The sequence below is a fragment of the Aegilops tauschii genome, chromosome 7 (genome assembly GCF_002575655.3).
Source record: "Aegilops tauschii subsp. strangulata cultivar AL8/78 chromosome 7, Aet v6.0, whole genome shotgun sequence".
NCBI lineage: Eukaryota > Viridiplantae > Streptophyta > Magnoliopsida > Poales > Poaceae > Aegilops > Aegilops tauschii.
Window position 1 is genome coordinate 611,390,210 of NC_053041.3, and position 18,753 is coordinate 611,408,962.

At 45.5% G+C, this 18,753-nt stretch overlaps 1 protein-coding gene and 1 pseudogene across 1 annotated transcript; one reads left to right on the plus strand and one right to left on the minus strand.

The window, feature by feature from the left end:
- The first annotated feature begins 267 nt into the window (after positions 1–267).
- On the plus strand, positions 268–3,140 carry LOC109784739 (uncharacterized; annotated as a pseudogene).
- A 188-nt stretch (positions 3,141–3,328) lies between these two features.
- Positions 3,329–11,981, minus strand: LOC109784742 (DNA-directed RNA polymerase 3B, chloroplastic). Its single transcript, XM_020343339.4, has 19 exons — positions 11,145–11,981; positions 10,190–10,396; positions 9,973–10,106; positions 9,772–9,838; positions 9,481–9,539; positions 9,203–9,320; positions 8,850–8,963; positions 8,592–8,723; positions 8,069–8,485; positions 7,777–7,827; positions 7,425–7,495; positions 6,734–6,818; positions 6,476–6,628; positions 6,140–6,214; positions 5,889–5,978; positions 5,381–5,428; positions 5,192–5,306; positions 4,236–4,339; positions 3,329–4,130 (listed from the first exon to the last, which is right to left on the minus strand). Exons 1-19 carry the CDS (start codon positions 11,883–11,885, stop codon positions 4,020–4,022), a joined length of 2,892 nt encoding a protein of 963 aa, XP_020198928.1. The 5' UTR covers positions 11,886–11,981; the 3' UTR covers positions 3,329–4,019.
- Between the last annotated feature and the right edge of the window lie 6,772 nt (positions 11,982–18,753).

Consider the following 18,753-nt stretch of genomic DNA (forward strand, 5'->3'; position numbering starts at 1 on the left):
TTCAGTTGATAAGCATAAGGCGTATATGGCGCTGTGGGATACTAACGCTCAGGGAAAGTGAAAATTCACATGTGGAGGATGATCAAAAATGGCCTTGCAGTAGGTGCCGAGCTTCATAGAAGACAGATCAAGCCGGGCGTTTTTTGTGTTGCTTGCGGGAGAGAGGAATCAATCTTGCGCAGGTTCTGGACATGCCAACACTCAACCCTTTTTGGGTGCCTGTTGCGCTCGGAGAAGGGTGTCACGGTGGTTGCTCCACCGATCACTATGGAAACCCAGGGCGCCCTCACTCGTTGGTTGCTGGAGTGGTTTGCGGGCGCGGCTGATGACAAGAAAGAAGAAATGATCCAGGCTACCTATGGTTTATGGCTAGCCAGAAATGAGGCGAGAGATGGGAAGAGGATCGCCCCTCCACATGAAATAATGGAATATGTCATGTTCCACATGCAGGAATGGAGGAACGTTCATCTGCCAAAGGAGCGACCAACGGTCTCCAGACAAGCTCAGAGGTGGGTGGCGCCGGAGGGGTGGATTAAATTGAACTCTGATGGGGTTGTAGCCGAGTTTGGTGGCAAAGGGGGGGGGGTGCGGTCCTATGGGATCACAATGGAGCGTTCCTTGCGAGTCTGAGCCATCATTTCCCTAATATCGATGACCCTGAGGCAACGGAGATTCTGGCTTGCGGGAGGGGTCTGCAACTGGCAATCGACATGAATGTCGAAAAAGTGCATGTTCAGCTGGATAGTTTGGCCGTGGTACAGATGCTTACACGCACAGGTCAAGCCCTTGGATCAGAGAGATCAAGCAGATGTTGAGTACAAGAAGCGATTTCAAGGTTTCCCGGGTTAGTCGTTCTTCGAATGTTGCCGCGCACAAATTAGCTAAAGTTGAAGTAGGCGATGAACTTTGTAGTGTTTGGCTGGGGATCCCCGAGAGCTTGTGTGGGATGTAATTTCGAATGACATTCCGAGCTACGTTTCTTAAATAAAGCGGCAACGTTAAACCTGGAAAAAAGATAAGGATGAGCAGGTTTAATTAGCAAAACGAAACCTTCCATAGCAAATGGCGCGCGATCCCCCGCAAAATCCGTCTCTCCCCAACAAACCACGCTATTTACGATCAAAATCCCCCCAAAACCCAGAGCCAAAACCCTCACGCAGACCAAACCCATCGATCACCCATGGCCGCCGCGGCGGCGGCGTGCCGCAGGGCCGTCTCCTACACCCTGCGCGGCCCGCCGGGCGAGAGCCTCGCCGCGGCGGTCGCGAGCGCGGCAAAGGCGGCGAAGCCCACCACCGGCGACCCGTTCGTGGACCTGCTCGACGCCAACTTCAACAAGCCGGCCCCGCCGCCGCCGCCCAAGACGCGCACGGAGAACAACTCCCCGACGTTCGCCACCTCGGGCGACCCCTGCCTCGACTTCTTCTTCCACGTCGTCCCCGGCACCCCGGCCGACACCGTGTCGTCCCTCATCGCCAGCGCCTGGGCCGCCGAGCCGACCACCGCGCTCCGCCTCGCCTGCAACCTCCGCGGCGTGCGCGGCACCGGCAAGGCCGACCGCGAGGGGTTCTACGCCGCCGCGCTCTGGATGCACGGCTCCCACCCCGCCACGCTCGCCCTCAACGCGCGCCCCGTCGCCGACTTCGGGTACCTCAAGGACCTCCCCGAGATCCTCCACCGCATCATCCATGGCGGCGCCTCCACCAGGACCCCGGGGAAGCAGGCCCGCCTCGCCGCCGAGGGAAGAGGATTCATCGCCCGCCTTCGATTGCGTATGGCGCACAGCGAGCCGAGGAAGGAGGTGCCGGAGCTCGAGCGCCACGAGAAGAAGCGCACAAGGAAGGCGCGCGTTGCTGCTAGCCAGAAGCGTGATCTGGAGGAGGCCGCCCAGGCCACCGTCGAGCGCCGGAAGAAGCGCGCGGACGCCGCGGCGACGGCCGTCCAGAGGTACTCCCGGACCAGAACTACCGCCTCCTCCATGACATGACGGCGGAGGTGTTCGCCGACCTCCTCGCCGAGGACATGAAGAAGCTCGCGGAGGGCAAGATCAACCTCTCGCTGGCCGGGAAATGGTGCCCGTCGGTGGACAGCTGCTACGACCGCTCCACGCTCATCTGCGAGGCCATCGCGCGCCGCCTCTTCCCCAAGGGCTCGGCGCTGGACCTGCCCGAGGACCTGCCGGACGCGCACTACGCCTTCCGCGCGCGGGAGCGCCTCCGCAAGGAGGCCTACGTGCCGCTCCGCCATGCCCTCAAGCTCCCCGAGACCTTCATGTCGGCGGGCGAGTGGGGGAAAGTGGTGTACACGCGCGTGGCGTCCGTCGCCATGAAGAACTACAAGGACCACTTCATCTATTACGACCAAGAGCGCTTCAACGGCTACCTCGCCGACGTCAAGCCGGGCAAGAAGAAGATCGCGGCGGGCGCCCTGCTGCCGCACAAGATCCTGGAGTCGGCCGTCGACGGCGAGGACGAGGTCGCCGACCTGCAGTGGAAGCGCATGGTGGACGACCTGCTGGCGCTGGGCAAGCTCAACAACTGCCTCGCCGTGTGCGACGTGTCGGGCAGCATGCACGGCGTCCCCATGGACGTCTGCGTCGCGCTCGGGCTCCTCCTGTCGGAGCTCTGCGACGAGCCGTGGCGCCACCGCGTGATCACCTTCAGCGCAGCGCCGCAGCTGCACCGCATCCGCGGCGAGACCCTGTCGGAGAAGGCGGAGTTCATCTGCGAGATGGAGTGGGGCATGAACACCGACTTCCAGGCCGTGTTCGACCAGCTCCTGCGCGTGGCCGTCGCCGGCAAGGTCCCTCCGGAGCGCATGGTGAAGAAGGTGTTCGTGTTCAGCGACATGGAGTTCGACCAGGCGTCGGCCAGGCCGTGGGAGACGGACTACGAGGCGATCACGAGGAAGTACGCCGAGGCCGGGTACGGCGACGCCGTGCCGCAGGTGGTGTTCTGGAACCTTCGGGCCTCACGCTCGGTGCCGGTGACGGCGGAGCAGAAGGGGGTGGCGCTGGTGAGCGGCTTCTCCAAGAACATGCTCGAGCTGTTCCTCGGCGGCGACCACACCCCGTCGCCCAGGGCCGTCATGGACAAGCCATCTCCGGGCCCATGTACGAGAAGCTTGTCGTGTTCGACTGAAGAGTAGGCGCGCGTGCGTCGTGTGTGTTAAGTGTTCGGTTCATTAGTCCTCCCAGAAAAAAGAACAGTGAGGCGCTCAAAAATAATTTGATCAGAATTCGTTCAAACTTCCACTGGCATGCTTGTAGTAAAGTTCAAACTATATGTACCATCAGACATCCCATGATAAAACAAAAGATCAGTGAAAATAGTCAAGTCAAAACTTTTCTCATGTACAATTTTATTCCATGTCAACATCTATATGAATCTCATATACACTTTTCAGGTTTCTATTCGGTGCCCAAATTCTACACATTATTACATGGTGATGGTGCAGCGCATGCAGAGCCATCGGCTACAAAAATCCTAAGAGATCAAAAAACGTATAGACAGTAAAATTAGGGTTCAAACTCTCATCTATGGTAAAATTCAATCAGCAGCATCAGCAAGACTGGACTCTTCAGCAATTGATAACTTGATATTTCATAATTTACCTTCTTGGCCTGAGTAATGGTAACCAGCGCCTGAACTGAACTTCACATCCTCGTAGATCTTGCGTCAACCAAAAAATCATCAGCATCAACTACTTGAGGCTCGTTCAGATCAGGCTTCGGCTAACCATTTGGCATGCTCCTGGGTCCAGAGTCCAGCGAGTTGATTTGCCGATGCCAAAACACCATTCACGCTTCTATTGCTGGTGTGCCAATAAGGCTGAGTTGCAATGGCTTGCTGCTGTAATTGCTTCTCACGCCAAAGATTTTGAAAAACTCAGCTTCTTGGCCCATCAGCCGCTGGCCGCCGCACAACCATCGTGTTGTGATTTGTGAATAATGATCAGGCAATTCAGCTATCCAACCACGCAGAGCTCGTGACATGTTACATATAACTCTCCCGGTGAGCTTAGTTGAAGAAATAGGTAGATGTGAGAACTTCTCTCACATCAAAATTCCCCTGTGCTGGGCAGGGAGGAAACTCTACTGTCGGGAATAATGTCTGAAACTCTTCCAATAGCTGGATTGAATATAAGAGAGAGAGAGCATTAGGGAATAGTCTACTGATACAGTTGAACAAAGTATTGCTTGCTTAAAAGACACAGGGTACAGTCTGACAGCATACGTTTTCAAGGATTGGCATGCTGTACAGCTCCACGAATTGCTCTCTCAAGATCTGATTCATTTTATCGACATCACATGCATGCACCCAAAATGAGTCGTGCACTCCTGCAGCCAAAACACGTCAGCAAAAGGCAACATAAATTGCTTACAGACAAGCATCATAAGCACAAGTAACGAAAGCACAAAACTTTTGATGTCAACATCCAAAATCGACTTAATTTGCATTATCTATTGGCTGTTTGATACAAAGGGATTGTGACTAGATTCTTTCACACTAAATTACACCATATGCTCTCAAGAGAGCTTGGCTCCTGGTCAACTCGGCATATTTCGACCCTAACAGGACCTTATTCTTGTTGTGTGAATAATAGGCAAGCAAGTGTATTTGAGGATTGTGGGCCCATTTTAGCACAATCCTATGCTATTTGATTTGCGCAAATATACGGGAACCAACAATTAGCACTACTAACTGAATACTATGAGGATATAAACAAGTACTCCCTTTGTACGAAAACATAAGACGTGGTTTAGATTTAAACCAAAAAACATCTTATATTTTGATACAGAGAGAGTAGATCATAGCACATTACCCAACAGCAAGAAAAGGAAGCCGACATCCATGATTCACCAGAAACTTTGTTTTACATCAAGCTTATTCCTATCTGATATATTATATATGAAGCATGGAACAACCAAAAATGTAAAAGGTAGCTGCTGCTGCTGGGATGTAAACCCAGTAGCAGGTATAACATTTTTCCAAAGGGCTGGTAAAGGCGGAAATGTCAAATTTTAGCTAAATGTATCCTTTCAAAAAATAAGGCTAAACGTAGTAGATCAAAGACAACAATCCAGTTCATTCCACTTCCACTGAAGTGAAAGCTTAAGGTTGGTTGGTACTGGGAGGAGGTTTGCTACTAAAATATTTGTGCTAGCAATGGAACCAGAATCAGAAAATACCTGCAAAATGAAGACCAGCCTCCTTGCAGGTAATTGCCGTCATCATCATATGTGAACTATCAAGAGAATGCACAAAATTCGGTGGAAAAGCTGCCTTTTGCCGTTGGGTTGCAATCTAAAATTTAATGACAGTAAAAATTAACCATGATAGTTGGAATAAGCAAGGAGTAAGTGAATAAAGTTACTTACTGCATCACCCTCCCGTCGTAAAGCCAGACATTGCAAAGAAGTTCGTATCTGCACGATAATGGCGATATTGAAATAAATAACACACATAGTGTTCATAAAGTGGCAACGAAGACAAAATAGTAGAGCATTGTCTCGCGGCAATTAAATATTTTAACTTGAATGCATCTCAATCCTTCCTAGAATGCTCCTTCCACACGTTGGACTTCAAGGATTATGAGAATTAAAACAAATATGGTCCAGATTCAGTCAAAAAAATATGGTCCAGATCATACAATTAGCTCATGTTTATTTTCATGTACGAACCAATAGTGCTCTTCAACTCACACTGCAGTGATGTTTCGAAAGGTGCATAACTAACATGACATTTACACAAATGAGCAAATATGATCCCTCGAAGAAAAGTGAGCAGCATAACCAAAACAAATCGAGTGTCCATGTGTACTGCTTGTTTAGTGTAGATATACAAAAAAAATGCACATATATGTGCAATAGTTGATAAGTAGCTTACCATATAGTTTTTATATTTCTTGTATGGCTGCACAACTGGAAGACCAACAGGACTCGTCCATCTGACTGGTTGATTTTTTGAAGCAATCATCTATGAAGAATTGAAACACTGTCAGAGCCTTTTGATAACTCAACTCAACTACCAAGATTATTGTACAAAGGAAAATGCAGTGCCACACTTTACATTGGGATGCCTGTCAAATTTTAAATCAATTGAAAAAACTATGATTCAGAACAGAATATATCGTATACCTTTGCACAGTCACCAAGCCATGCCATTATAGCACGGGCAGATTGGAACATTTGTCCTAGTGCATCCAAAGTTACCTTCATCAGAGATACAACAGTTACAGCATGTCCTTGTCTCTCCAATGCAATCAATAGGGAGCAAGGAAAAAAATGCGCTAGGCATTAATTGTGTATTTTACCACCTCCTTGTGCTTTTCTCACCAAAGCACACACTGTGCACACCTAGCACGATTAAGCTCTACGCGTTTTGCTATCACCTAGAGCCTAGGCATGCCTTCTTTAACAATTATAGGGAGTCACAAAAATCGCCAGTCTGTCAGATGCAAATGAAGTACTTACCCTGGTAGCATAGCAGGACACATCATAGAGCAATTTGTCATCTGTAATGTGCCCTTTCTCTTGAAGCCTCTTCATAATTTGCTGGCGAGCACCGATAAATGTGACACCATAAACTGACGTCATCACTGTCTGCTTGACCAGCTTCCTATCCACCTGTAAGCTACCAATGTCCAGGTCCTCAACTGTTTTGTTAAAAAAAAGGTACATGAAGAAGAATATTTCTTGATTGAGGCAGAGCGGGGCAGGGAGAAGGCTAACCTCATCAACTAAAACCTTTGCTAATGGAACACTTGGGTCAGTAGCAGGATCTTTCATTGAGTCTTCCCGTACAACATCCAGTACCCTTCAGTCAAGTTTGCCAAACCATTATTAATTGCTGAATGCCACTAGGCACTAGGGAAAGGCATTATGAAATAAATAATCTAAAAACTGAGTTAACAGTTAGATGACAAATAAGCTAAATACTATAATCTATTAAGGCAAATTAATAATTGGAAAAGGAGAACTTGGTGTGGCAACAGCCTCAGCGGTCGTTCAGGTTCAAGGCCTGCCCTCCCTAAGGTACCTCAGTGTTCATTCCAAATAAAAACAAGATGTTGCTAGAGCTTGTTGTTTTCTTTTTAGCAATTACAGAAAGGTTCCTTAGTCACAGCCAGCTACATTTATTTCAAGAAGTAAAACATATAACTTCATGGATTTGTTTTTCTTCACGCACAATTGTCACTGCTTGAGTTTTAATGTAGGGAAATATTTTGTCGCCTGATCTAATAAAAGAAGATAACTTAATGGTAAAGGTAAAAGTTATGAATTATGATAACAACTTACATAAATTCGGCTCAGAAATATAATCAAAATAGACATTTCGAGCTGTTTTCAAAAACTGGAAGATGTAAGAGATGTTGGTTGATCCACGCAGAGTGGGGGGGGGGGGGGGGGGGGGGGGAGGCACCTAGCAGCTATTTCTGAGTAGATATCTGCAGGTTTCTCTCCAGGAACCAAGTTGACAGCTGCCGCGCCCATCTGTACAAAGACAATTGTCAACTATTTATATCCGGATAGTTCCACTATAGAATGTCATGAGATAAAGCATGCAAATGAAAACAGAAGTTTTGCGACCCAGTTGAGTACTGATAAATTCCAGACAGTAAAGAAAATTCATGTAAAATAAAAAAATAACAGTACACTTGACTATATAATTACATATTAAGCACAAAGTGCTAGCTTTATTTTACGATATCACAAGTACATAAAATAAAGATCAGGCCAAGTGATGCTTAGTTGGTATAGCAGGAAGAACTTACGTAGTCTCTTCCAAGAGCGGCATAGTGTTGTAACCCATTGCATGAACCATCCTGAAAGATGAAAAATGTGACCGGTAATTAGTAATGTCGTGACAAATGCTGACTGGGCAGAGATATCTCAAATGCTTTCATTCAAAAGCATGAGTAACACCTCGGTGCACATATAATATTGAGTTATTAACCTTGATCAATCCTAGGATATTTGACCTTTCTCTATTCTCTATTTACAGGTGATGATTTAAGCAATGTCGAAACCCATGCGAGTGTGCCTTGTTCTCAACGAAGAAAATACCTGATGAATAGGTAGGTGAGAGACAGCACCATGAGGTGATGAACTTTCTAAGGCATTAGAAAGATCCATGCATGCAGCTAGACATTGAAATGGATCCTCAGCATTAATCCACCAACAGTTCCCATCGACAGGATTTGCTGCTGAATCAAATATATCAGGCAAATGATCCTCCACAAACGTTAATTTGCTCTCATGAGAAAGCTTTTCAATGCCTCCGCCATATTTGTTAGCCAAATGTATCTTCAACCAGCGTAGACCAGATTTTCCGAGTGGCCGCCCTTCAGCATACTCTAGAACACCTCGGCATAGATCTGAACCTAGGTGACTCAGATGTGGATGCATAGGGTATGCACGACCACGGAAATCTAGATTATGAGGATAATAGAAGCCATCCTCCTCTCTCATTTTACGAGCAACCTATTCACAAAGGTGGAAACGGTATAGCTTCAGTAACGGCATACCATACCAAAAAAGGTAGACCGTGATATCTAAGAAAGTAAGAGCGCTTCTTTATAACACATACAGAGAGTTTTAGTTCTGTATCGCATCGCTCAGCATGCAGTTCGCGGTTAGCTTTCTTTGTCTTCTTTACGCTCCACTTCCATTTCTGGATTTCATCTGGGTCTTCTGTTTCAGGTTGTTCAGGTAGAGGAATCTATACACAAAACAGAAGCGCGAACAGGTTGTTAAAAAAACATGTGTGGCCACTAGAGCGTATTATGAAAACTGAAAGAAACAAAGTATTCACAATGTCAGAATTGACCATATGCAGTTGACTCACATTTCCCTTATCAACAAGTCCTGCAATACCCCCACCACGACTCCAAATAGTCTCAACAACGTCATGTACTCGTCTATTCACTCTCCATTTAGTACCCCCAAGGATATCTAATGCCTGCCAATATGACAATGCCTCAGACTGCTTTCATGAATCAATAAAAATAAGCAAGCACAAAGCACAAATGAATAAACATCAGAAATAATCATTAAAGCAAGAAGAATATCTAGACCATGATATTATGAAACTAACACTCACTACTAAGGAAACGAGTGTTGATGACATGCCACTATGCCAAGGGAAACGAGTTTAAGAATATAAATGCAGGCTGTGTCAAAGATGACTGGTCAGCTAACCTCGAATACTTTTCTCAGCTGTTTTCTTGGAACACTCTTGATGGCTTCCTTCTGATCCTTCACACCATGTGTCCGCATAACATATGAAGGCAGAAAAAGGTGTCCACCTTTATCATAGCTGAAACAATACATAGTTGGAAAATGATCACCAGACAGAAGATACAATAATCAATTATATCATCTAATTAACCATACATAGCTACTTTAAATATTGATGAACTAGTAAACACCCAACACAATTAACTGAAAAGGGACAAATGCATGAATCACAAGCATACCCCTTCCATTTTGTAGGAGGTACCAGCATAGGAAGATAGGGTATCTCCACGTGTCTAGCCTGCAAAACATTCAAACTTCTAAATACGTGTGAAGCATTTCCATTGAACAGACAAAAAAACAAGAAAATAGAATCTGCAATGCAGCAAGCATTGCAAGTAAATTTTTGAACAAACTCGATGGGAATCTAGATTATAATAAAGAAAAGAAAACAAGTGGATGGTCATTTTTTGTAGGTCAAGCGTCTATATCCATAAAGAAAAGAACAGCATAGCAGTGCAAAACAAACTTACAGTGCTTTCAAACCCCTCATGCACAAGAGGATCACACTCTATCACGAAGTGCTTCTTCTTTAGTCTCCTGCTCATTGAACAGAAATGTCAGAACAGATCTAACCAATCTAAGCAAGCACATGATACTGACACAGCAGTGCGTGTCAATGCGAACGCAAAGCATGCAATGAAGGCAAACACTAGGAAAATGTGCAGCCATACCCATTTTCTACAATAGGCTTTCGCAATACATGCTTAAATGCGGGTCGAAAATCAGGAGAACTGTCGGGTGTTTGGTCGGCTGGTGACTGCACAAATGCCGAATCCAACAACAATTCAATCAGGCGAGTTCCTAGCTGCAGTCACAAAAGGAGGATTACCTTCCATAACATATGAGACAAAATTCTGTCATTGTAGGTGTGCTATCTGGAAAACAAACCTTCACTTGGGCTTCTGTGCCCCACTCCTCCAATTCAATCTCCTGTTGCACAAGCTTCTGTGCTTCAGTCAATTTTCGCCTCCTCACCAAACTCTTAACAAGTTTCCGGCATTTTGCCTGTTCCTTGTCTAACCCTGGATCATTTTCACTTTCAGTTTTGCTCCTAGTTTTTCTCCTAGTCTTCTGAAAGAAAGCCTGGACTTTGTACTGCAGAACAATAAATAGCTTTCAACACACAGAAAAATCAACTGACACCAAGGAAACATTGTGTGATGAATACTGAATGGCAAAGTGAAGAACCTCCTACAATAGCACAGAGTTCATCCTAATTAACATGGATCAAACTCCAGTCCTTTACAACATATACAGCTCTAGCGCACAAGCAGAATAGCCAAGGCCTGAGCCAGGGGAAGATTAATTCCTAATCCAAGGCTTCGTCATCCATAAATAAAATACACCCCGCACATGATATCAGATCTGGCAATCTGCCATCATGTCACATTGTCACTGCCAGAAAACCTATAGTCAAACGGGCAACATAGAAGCCATCTCCACTTGCTGAACAACTCACACGATGTATCTATTGGATCTTAATTAACAAAGTAGGTCAACAACTTCATCCAGCTATCACACCACGACACAATTTGGAGATAAAATATCATAACCAATAGCACATCTACCAGTTGCATAATGTCCTCGGCTCCTCCAATTTGTCAACTTCATTGCATTGCCAAACTTTTAATTGGGCATGTCGATCAAGTCAAATTGTTGACCAGTCAGATGGAAATCACAAGGAACCATCTACATTAATTACACTAAGGTCACCATCACTAGGCCTAAGTCTCACGTTGTTGTAAAGGAGCTAGTATTTGCTAAGTCATAGCAGATACGGAGTAGTACTGAAAAAAATTCTACACCATGAAGTTCGCCTAGAAGTGAGCTATCAATAACTTACCTCGCGCTCGACGGCCTCGCCAATGGAGTGCGCGGCCTGGACGACGCGGACGCTGCCGCAGCCGTCCTTGCTGGACATGAGGAGGCCCATCATCTTGTGCATGACGATGACGGCGACCTTCTCGGCGGGGAGCAGGAGCAGGTACTTGGCGTAGACGTGCTTGACCCGCTTGCGGCGCTGCACGTCCTGGTCCCGGGCGACGGCGTCGCGCAGCGGCTCGAACCAGCCGAGGAAGAGCGACTTGACGTAGGGCAGCTGGGGGGCGAGGTGGCGGTCGAGCATCTCGCGCTCGAGCTGGCGGTACTCCTCGGCGGCGCGCGCCCAGGCCTCCGTCTCCGCCTTGACCTGGCGCTGCCGCAGCCGCCGGTGGCCCGCCCGCCTGGCCCGCTCCCGCTCCTTCCCCCTCTCGAGGAGCGCCGCCAGCTCCTCCTCGGCCGTCGGCGAGGCGGAGGCGGGGGAGGGAGGCGGGTGGGGGATCTGGTAGGAGTCGGCGGGGGAGGGAGGCGGGTGGGGGATCTGGTAGGAGTCGGCGGGGGAGTTGAGGAAGGCGAAGAGGTCGAGCCAGTCGAAGGCGTCGGTGTTGAGTGGCGGGGGCGTGGGGATGGGGAGGAGCGTGACGGGGCGGGGCGGGGGCGCGGGCGCGGGCAGGACGGCCACCATGGGCGGCGGCGGCGAGAGGCGGCGCAGGCGGGGCCGCGGCGGGGGCGCGCACGTGGAGATGGGGGCGAGCAGGAGAGGCATGCGCCGCCGCCTGGGCCGAGGGGCTGCGCTCCGGCGGCCGGAATTTGGGGCCGGTGAGGTGGGGGTGGCGGAGGGGGAGAAACCTCGGTAGAACCTTGGAGGGAGGGAGGAGACCGAAGGGGAAGGTGATAAGGGGGACGGGAAAAAAATATCGGGGGTTTGGAGGGTGGGGCGGGTGAGGGGGCCGTCGGATCGCGTCGGGCAGGCATCCGACGGCGGGAGTTTGTGTCAACCTCGCGACTGGAGCTGTGTAAACGTGGAGGGGCCTGGCGGCTGGGCGTGGATAAGGTTCCGGCCTCGGTAAGTCTCTGCTGGTTTATGAGTTGGGACAGTTCTATCTTGTTATTTCGTGCAATGCTACGCGAATTCGGGGGGTTTGTATTTCCTTCCGATGCAATTTGGGAGTTTGATTTGCGTTTCTGAATCGCTGAATGCATCTTGCATCCCCGTTGCTCCACCGCGTCCATGTGACCACACGAGATGGCTTCATAGGAGGAGTGAGCCTTTGGTTGACACGTTCGGAGCACCCGCAAAATTGTCGCGAATTCTAAAATGGAAAATCACGAACAAACTTGAAGTAAGTGCTCTGCTGTTAAAAGTTGGTTTCGAAAAATGGAAATTCACGTCATGTGCTCACGAACAAACTGCCTTTTGTCAAAGGCTGATGTGTAATGGAGGGTTTGTTCGTGATGGTAGTTTGTTCGTGATGGAGGTTTGTCACTTTTGACATTTTGCAAACATTCTGTTTTTTATCATGTGCTCACGAACAAAGTGCTCTGCTGTTAAAAGTTGGTTTCGAAGAAACTTATGATAAGATTAAATAGTCTTTTGTTTGCAAAATGTTGAAACTGGGGAAAAAATCCTGATAAGCGGTGTGACTGGGTTATGCACATCATGATTGGGGGCATGTGGGGATTGAAGTTAATGATAGTAGTTGATGATCTGACTATTATTTTAGATAATGCCAAAAGAGAGAGTTTTGTTAAAAGGGTCTTGACTGGAAATCTTAACATGGGGTCAACATGCTGCAATATGCAGATGCCACCATTTTCTTGTTGCAGGATGATGAGGTGACTGCCAGAAATCTGAAATTCTTTCTTGGGGCATTTGAAGAAATGTCAAGGATTTAGCCCGTGTCCCGGTGATGTGTCTAGCATCGTCGGTGGGCATGTGGAGGTGTGCCTTCGGCGGATCTGTTATTGGTGGATTTGCTCAGATCTAGTCGTAATTCGTCTACGTTTGTGTGTCTTCAGGTTAGATCCTTTCGATCTACACTAATCTTCAGGGTCGTTCTGCTCACTCCCCAGGTGGAAGTCTTTCTTTTGGTTTCTGGTTTCTTCACACTCCCCTGGTGGAAGTCTTTCTTTTGGTTTCTGGTTTCTTCACAGTAGTTGCTTTTCATGGGATGATCTTGGCCCTTCTAGCTAGGTATGTAATAGAACTTGGCAGTGCTTTGTTTAGTTGTTTTCTCCTTTCTTTAGCTTCGCTGGTAGGTGATGAATGATGTAAGAAGACAAAATGGTTTCATTATATGAAATTGGAGGGGGCGGCTTCTCTTTTGCTAAAAAAAACACCATGTGCTCACAAAAATATATATCAAAATGTAGGGTAAACGAGTCGACCACATGGATGGCTTGCTTACATTATCCTTAGTTCAAGTATTGTAATATTATATAAAATAAAAATAAAAATATATGTGATTCCATCTAGCATATTACTTACAATTATTCATTCTCCGGTTTCAAAATAGGAAGGTGGAAGGGATCATTGACCTTCTCATTGGAAATAAAACACAATTTGGTACCCACAAAAGCACAACCAGTCTCTAAACTAATAGGCATGTGAAGAGTTATACCAGTGTAGAGATCGGCCAGGCACGCCCCCAAGCTCAGGTTCATTCACACAAGAACATTGTCCTATGAAATCTCATGATGAGAGAATAACTTTATCAGAGGAATTCCTAGTAACAATCTCCACGATGACTACACCTAAACTGTTGATCTTGATGTAATCAGTAGGGGGAGGATGCCACCCCACATGTCCAACCGGACCAGTCGCACTTTTAAACGCATTCACATTTCTTTTCCCTTTGTCGTTAGAAACCACCACATCATTAGAAAATGGAAGATAGATGCTTCTACTCCTTGGAGCATCCGGGATACATTGGCTGAGTTCTTTTCCTTCACATCTGATCTCCAGGCTCATGTGTACCTTATATCTAGAGAGATCAATGGTATAGCTCATAATGTTGCTCATCAGAACCTTCGGCCCTCCACACAACCTGATATTAGTTGCTTTGCTTCAGCTCATAGGAATTTGTCTGGCCCTATAGTTTCTCTTCTCTCCAGTTCTAATTTTCAGGGTTATGTTCTTCATGCTGTAAGATGTTACTGAGCTGAAAATGCAAGTCCAAAGATTTACTCTGACGACTCGTGGAAGAACATTAAAATTCCAGGAAGATCATACTTGCAAGATTCAGATCTAAAAGTTTTTTGCTCATCTGGTGGAAGCTTATCTTACAGCAAGTCATAATTTGTACGAAGTCATGTTCTTCCCAGACTACTTGAAGTTGGACAAAGTAGCGGCTCTAGAAAGCATCTCTGCTTCTCAAAATAGATGGCTCATCAGGATCATCCTTCCTGCAAATTTCTTTAACTACATGCAGCAGTTTTTCTTCTGCGATCTTATGCATAGCCAGAGATTAATTCAGTGTACTCCTCCATGGTGCTCATCAGGTTCTGACTTGCTTTATGGAACCTGACTTTAGTTGTTTCAATCAGGCTCATAGGCAATTTAGCTGCCCTTCTTGCACCTTCTATTAGTGCTTGATTGCCCAGGTGTTATAAGCTATCCTATAACATGTACTTAAGCTTGGTTTGAAATGAATTTGGCCCAATTTGGCGCCTTGCGCGCCTCTCCCTTGTTCAAAAAAATTTTTGTCCTCAATCACCAAGTGGCCTTTGTTTCGTCCGTTGCAACGCACAGGCATTTTACCTACTTTATACTAAGCACTTATACTTAATCATAACTCATCTTTTGAATGGAGTTACGATTTTTTTTGCCATACACCATTGGACAGACTATATTTATTTATAAGCGTAATTAATAAAAATAACAATATATATACATGCACATGGATATCAAGGTACATATTAAGTCATGTCTTATATGGCGCTTACATCAAGGAGACGGGTGAGGCAGGTGCCGGGATGATCCTCCGCAACAGCACCGGTGGGATAGTTTTCTCCGCATGCAGAAATCTCCTGAGCTGTGCGAGTCCATTGCAAGCTGAGTTAGCTGCGTGCCGAGGGGCTCAAGTTTGCACTACAATGGTCAGACTTTCCGATCGATGTTGAGATGGATTGTAAAGTCGCGGTAGATTCCATCCATGGACAGATCGATGAATGCAATGTTGGTGAATGAAGTGAGGAAACTTCTTGGTGAAAGGGATAGCTCAATTTCTCATATTAGCAGGAACCAAAATGTTGCAAGTCATAGACTAGCTACTTTTGGTCTTGTTGAAGCCCGTACGACTCTCTGGATTAGTTCGGGTCCTACTAATGTACCACAACTTTGTATGGAGGACCTCCCTCCTAGTTGAGCAATGAAATCCCTTTAACCCCGCAAAAAAAAGTCATGTCTTATAAATTTATTGCTGCAAACAAAATTCTAGCACCAAACAAAAATTTATTTGGTCATGAAAATTGCTTTTATTTGTTTTTTAATAAACACTCTCGTTTGTGATGCATTCAATCTTAAATCTAGCAAAACTAATATTACCTTGTTACGTGTTGTATGAATTGTGTTCCATGGTATCCTTAAATTCAACAAACCCGACAAATATCTTAGATATGTTTGTAGAGTACAAGAGCATCAATCTTAGGTGAAACCAATAGAAATTGTAGATAGTATGGAGTGTTCACTATTATTTCGTCAACGTCTTTCACTCTAGCTTGGTGTGTGAGGGTGGGGGGTCTAGTCCTCCCAGAACGACCCAATCCGATAATATTTGTGTGTTCACACACTAATTTCATGAGCTTTTTTGGCAAATACCCTGATCTTTTATAAATAAGTACAAAGCACCAAAAACATAATAAATATTACTTCGAGATCCTTGGACCACCGAACCACCAGAGCCGGCCTGGCCTTCTCGATAATAGTCAGGAAGTCTTTGTGCACGTAGCCCTAAGGACCAGTGCTTTGGAGCCACCGTCGTCGTTGTTGAACACTTGAATCGATCTAAAGTGCCTGACACCATGCATATCTCACCGATGTGCATGCACAACAAGAAGCCTTAACCTCGCCATCCCAAGGAGACGACGGTAATCTATATCAAAGCTCCGTCGACTCCGCCCTAGTGGATGGAAAGGATCGAAGCCTGGAAGACCAACTCAAAGACGAACACCGCCTTGCAATAACTAGAAAACCCTAACCTAAACTACTAGTCGAAGCTGAGGCATCGGGATTCTCCTCCTCGTCACCAATTGTTGGAGGGATAGACAGAGGGGAGGAGAATCTACGGGCTAGCTGGTGAAACTTGGAGGGCAACTTTTGTTCTAGCCGCCTTTCCATGAGGGATAGGACAAGAGTCTTCCACTAATTTGATGAATTGTCATGCAAAAATTGTATACATACGTTCATACTAGAATGGTTGGGCGCGCTACTATGGTACCACTTGTGCATGTGCCTTCGATATGCCTAGTCTGATAAAGAGCTCTTGTTGAAGTCGTATTACCCTCTTGATCATAAACCCTCGAGCTAGGGTTGTGTTCCTTTTTTTGGCATTGTCCCCTTCAGATTCATTATGACTGCATGAGCAAAATGCGTTCTTTTTTGCTTTCAGACCCAAGATGCTCAACGATCTCTTCCATTCGGATGGGTCAGGATCAATGCAGGGTCAAACCAGCTGCAAGAGTTTTTTTGAACCCACTGCAAGTTTTTCATTTTAAATTGTAGCCTTGATAGGGGTAAAATCACTGTTTTGACTCTTTTGTCGAAGTTTAGCATGATTTGACCCCTTTTCAAAAATTTAACACGATCCACCGTGATGTTTTGGTTGCATAGACAGGCGTTTCCCCCGTGGGGACTTGGCGCTCTGCCGTGGGACGAAACACCATGGACCACGGAAGCGGATCCTCTAACATCCTGAAGGGATGTCACGAAGTTACAGTGAAATGCATGTGTAAAGCGAAGAAGGGATGTCAGGGTTACTGTAGCAACTACTGTGTGGATTTACTGTAGTATGTACAAAAAAAATTTATTGCATCATAATTTTGTTTGTATGTAATTTTTGTAAATGTATACAATAGATTTGTAATTTGCAAATTAATTATAATCATTTTAGGCTTAACCATATGGATGTGAAGAAGGGATGTCACGGTTACTGTAGCTTACGTGGCATCCCTTGAGGATGTTAGAGGATTCGGTTCCATGGACCACAACGTTTGGGCCAGAGGTAAACGCCATGGATCATGATGTCTCCCATGAAACCTAAACGCCACGGTTTGGTGACATCATAAAAATGATCAAATTGTGCTAATTTTCAAAAGGGCTCAAATCGTGCTAAACTTTGGTGAAAAAAAGTCAAACCAATGATTCTGCCCCCTTGACCATAGTTTTAAAAACAAGACCAAACAGACGGTTTGACTAGAAAAAACCAAAACCAAGGCATCATCCCGTTTTTTAGATCCACAACGTATTCTGGCCAAAATAGATCCACAACACCAGCTAGACATTAAGCCATTCAATTATCATGAATAATTGTCGAATATGGTCGAATCCTCTACTCTCATCACAGTTAATCAATTCAAACACAGAACCAAATGAAATTCAGTCTATTTTTTATCATCTTTTTCGACCGAATCAACTTAATGAACATAATCAACATCATAGATACTGACACTGACCATGCGGTTCACTCCATCCATTGTAAATTACAGTATATTAGTCTCTACTATTAAGTGGAGTTGATGTTTTTACATCATCAAATATGGTTTTCACCCCCCCCCCCCCCCCCCCTCAACCAGGTTTGGAATAATCTAAATTGAATCAATGCCTTCCCTTTCTTGTCCTACTAGACAATTGCCCGTGCGTTGCAACAGGAGTAATAAACATTCTAGTAGATTAGTGTGACTACACGTCCATTATTATATTGATGCGCTAAATTTTTAGCAAGTTCACGTATGCAATTGTCATGATCCACCTGCCATTTTAGTGTTAATCACTTATTTTTAAGAATTTAATGACTTACCAAACAAAATATGTTTTTATTTTGGTAAGTTAATAAATCATGAGCTAATTGATTCTAATTTAGGGAGAATAGATGGGAGAAAAATCAGAGATGGAAGGAAAATATCAAAGAGGAGAAGGAAAGAGTGGAACGTATATAAGGAAGGTTAGACGAAAGAGATGTGAAATGGGAACCTTACGTTCTTTTTAAGTAGTAGAGATTTTTAAGTAGTAGAGATTATGCATTACTCAAATCTTATCAAAATCATGTTCAACATTAAACTTAGTCAAATCAAATAAAATCTTACCGAAAAACTTAATAAGCAAATTAAAACTTTCCTTTCTTCCCCCTATGCGCAAATCAAATCATATCTCAACCGAATCAAAACTTTTCTTGGTTTTCCTATACATACTCAAATCAAATCAAATCTTCAAAAATGACTATAATATGATGGGCAACGTATATGTCGGACACGACTGGTGTTAAGCCTAGAATATATGTATGTATCCATTGCAACGCATGAGTAAGTAATTAGCTAATAACAGTAATTTCCGGCATCGACATGACACTGATGAGTAGCTCACGCGAGCCAGCGGCACCGAGACTATTTCCTTAATGAATCAATAATAGCCCAACCAA

Excerpts from the sequence above, each read along its gene's own strand:
- LOC109784742 (XM_020343339.4), bottom strand. The coding sequence starts at position 11,885 with ATGCCTCTCCTGCTCGCCCCCATCTCCACGTGCGCGCCCCCGCCGCGG. Across the intron at positions 7,828-8,068 it reads CTCACCTACCTATTCATCAG|GATGGTTCATGCAATGGGTT; the intron begins GTATTTTCTTCG and ends TTCATCTTTCAG. Across the intron at positions 4,340-5,191 it reads GGCTGGTCTTCATTTTGCAG|GAGTGCACGACTCATTTTGG; the intron begins GTATTTTCTGAT and ends TTTTGGCTGCAG.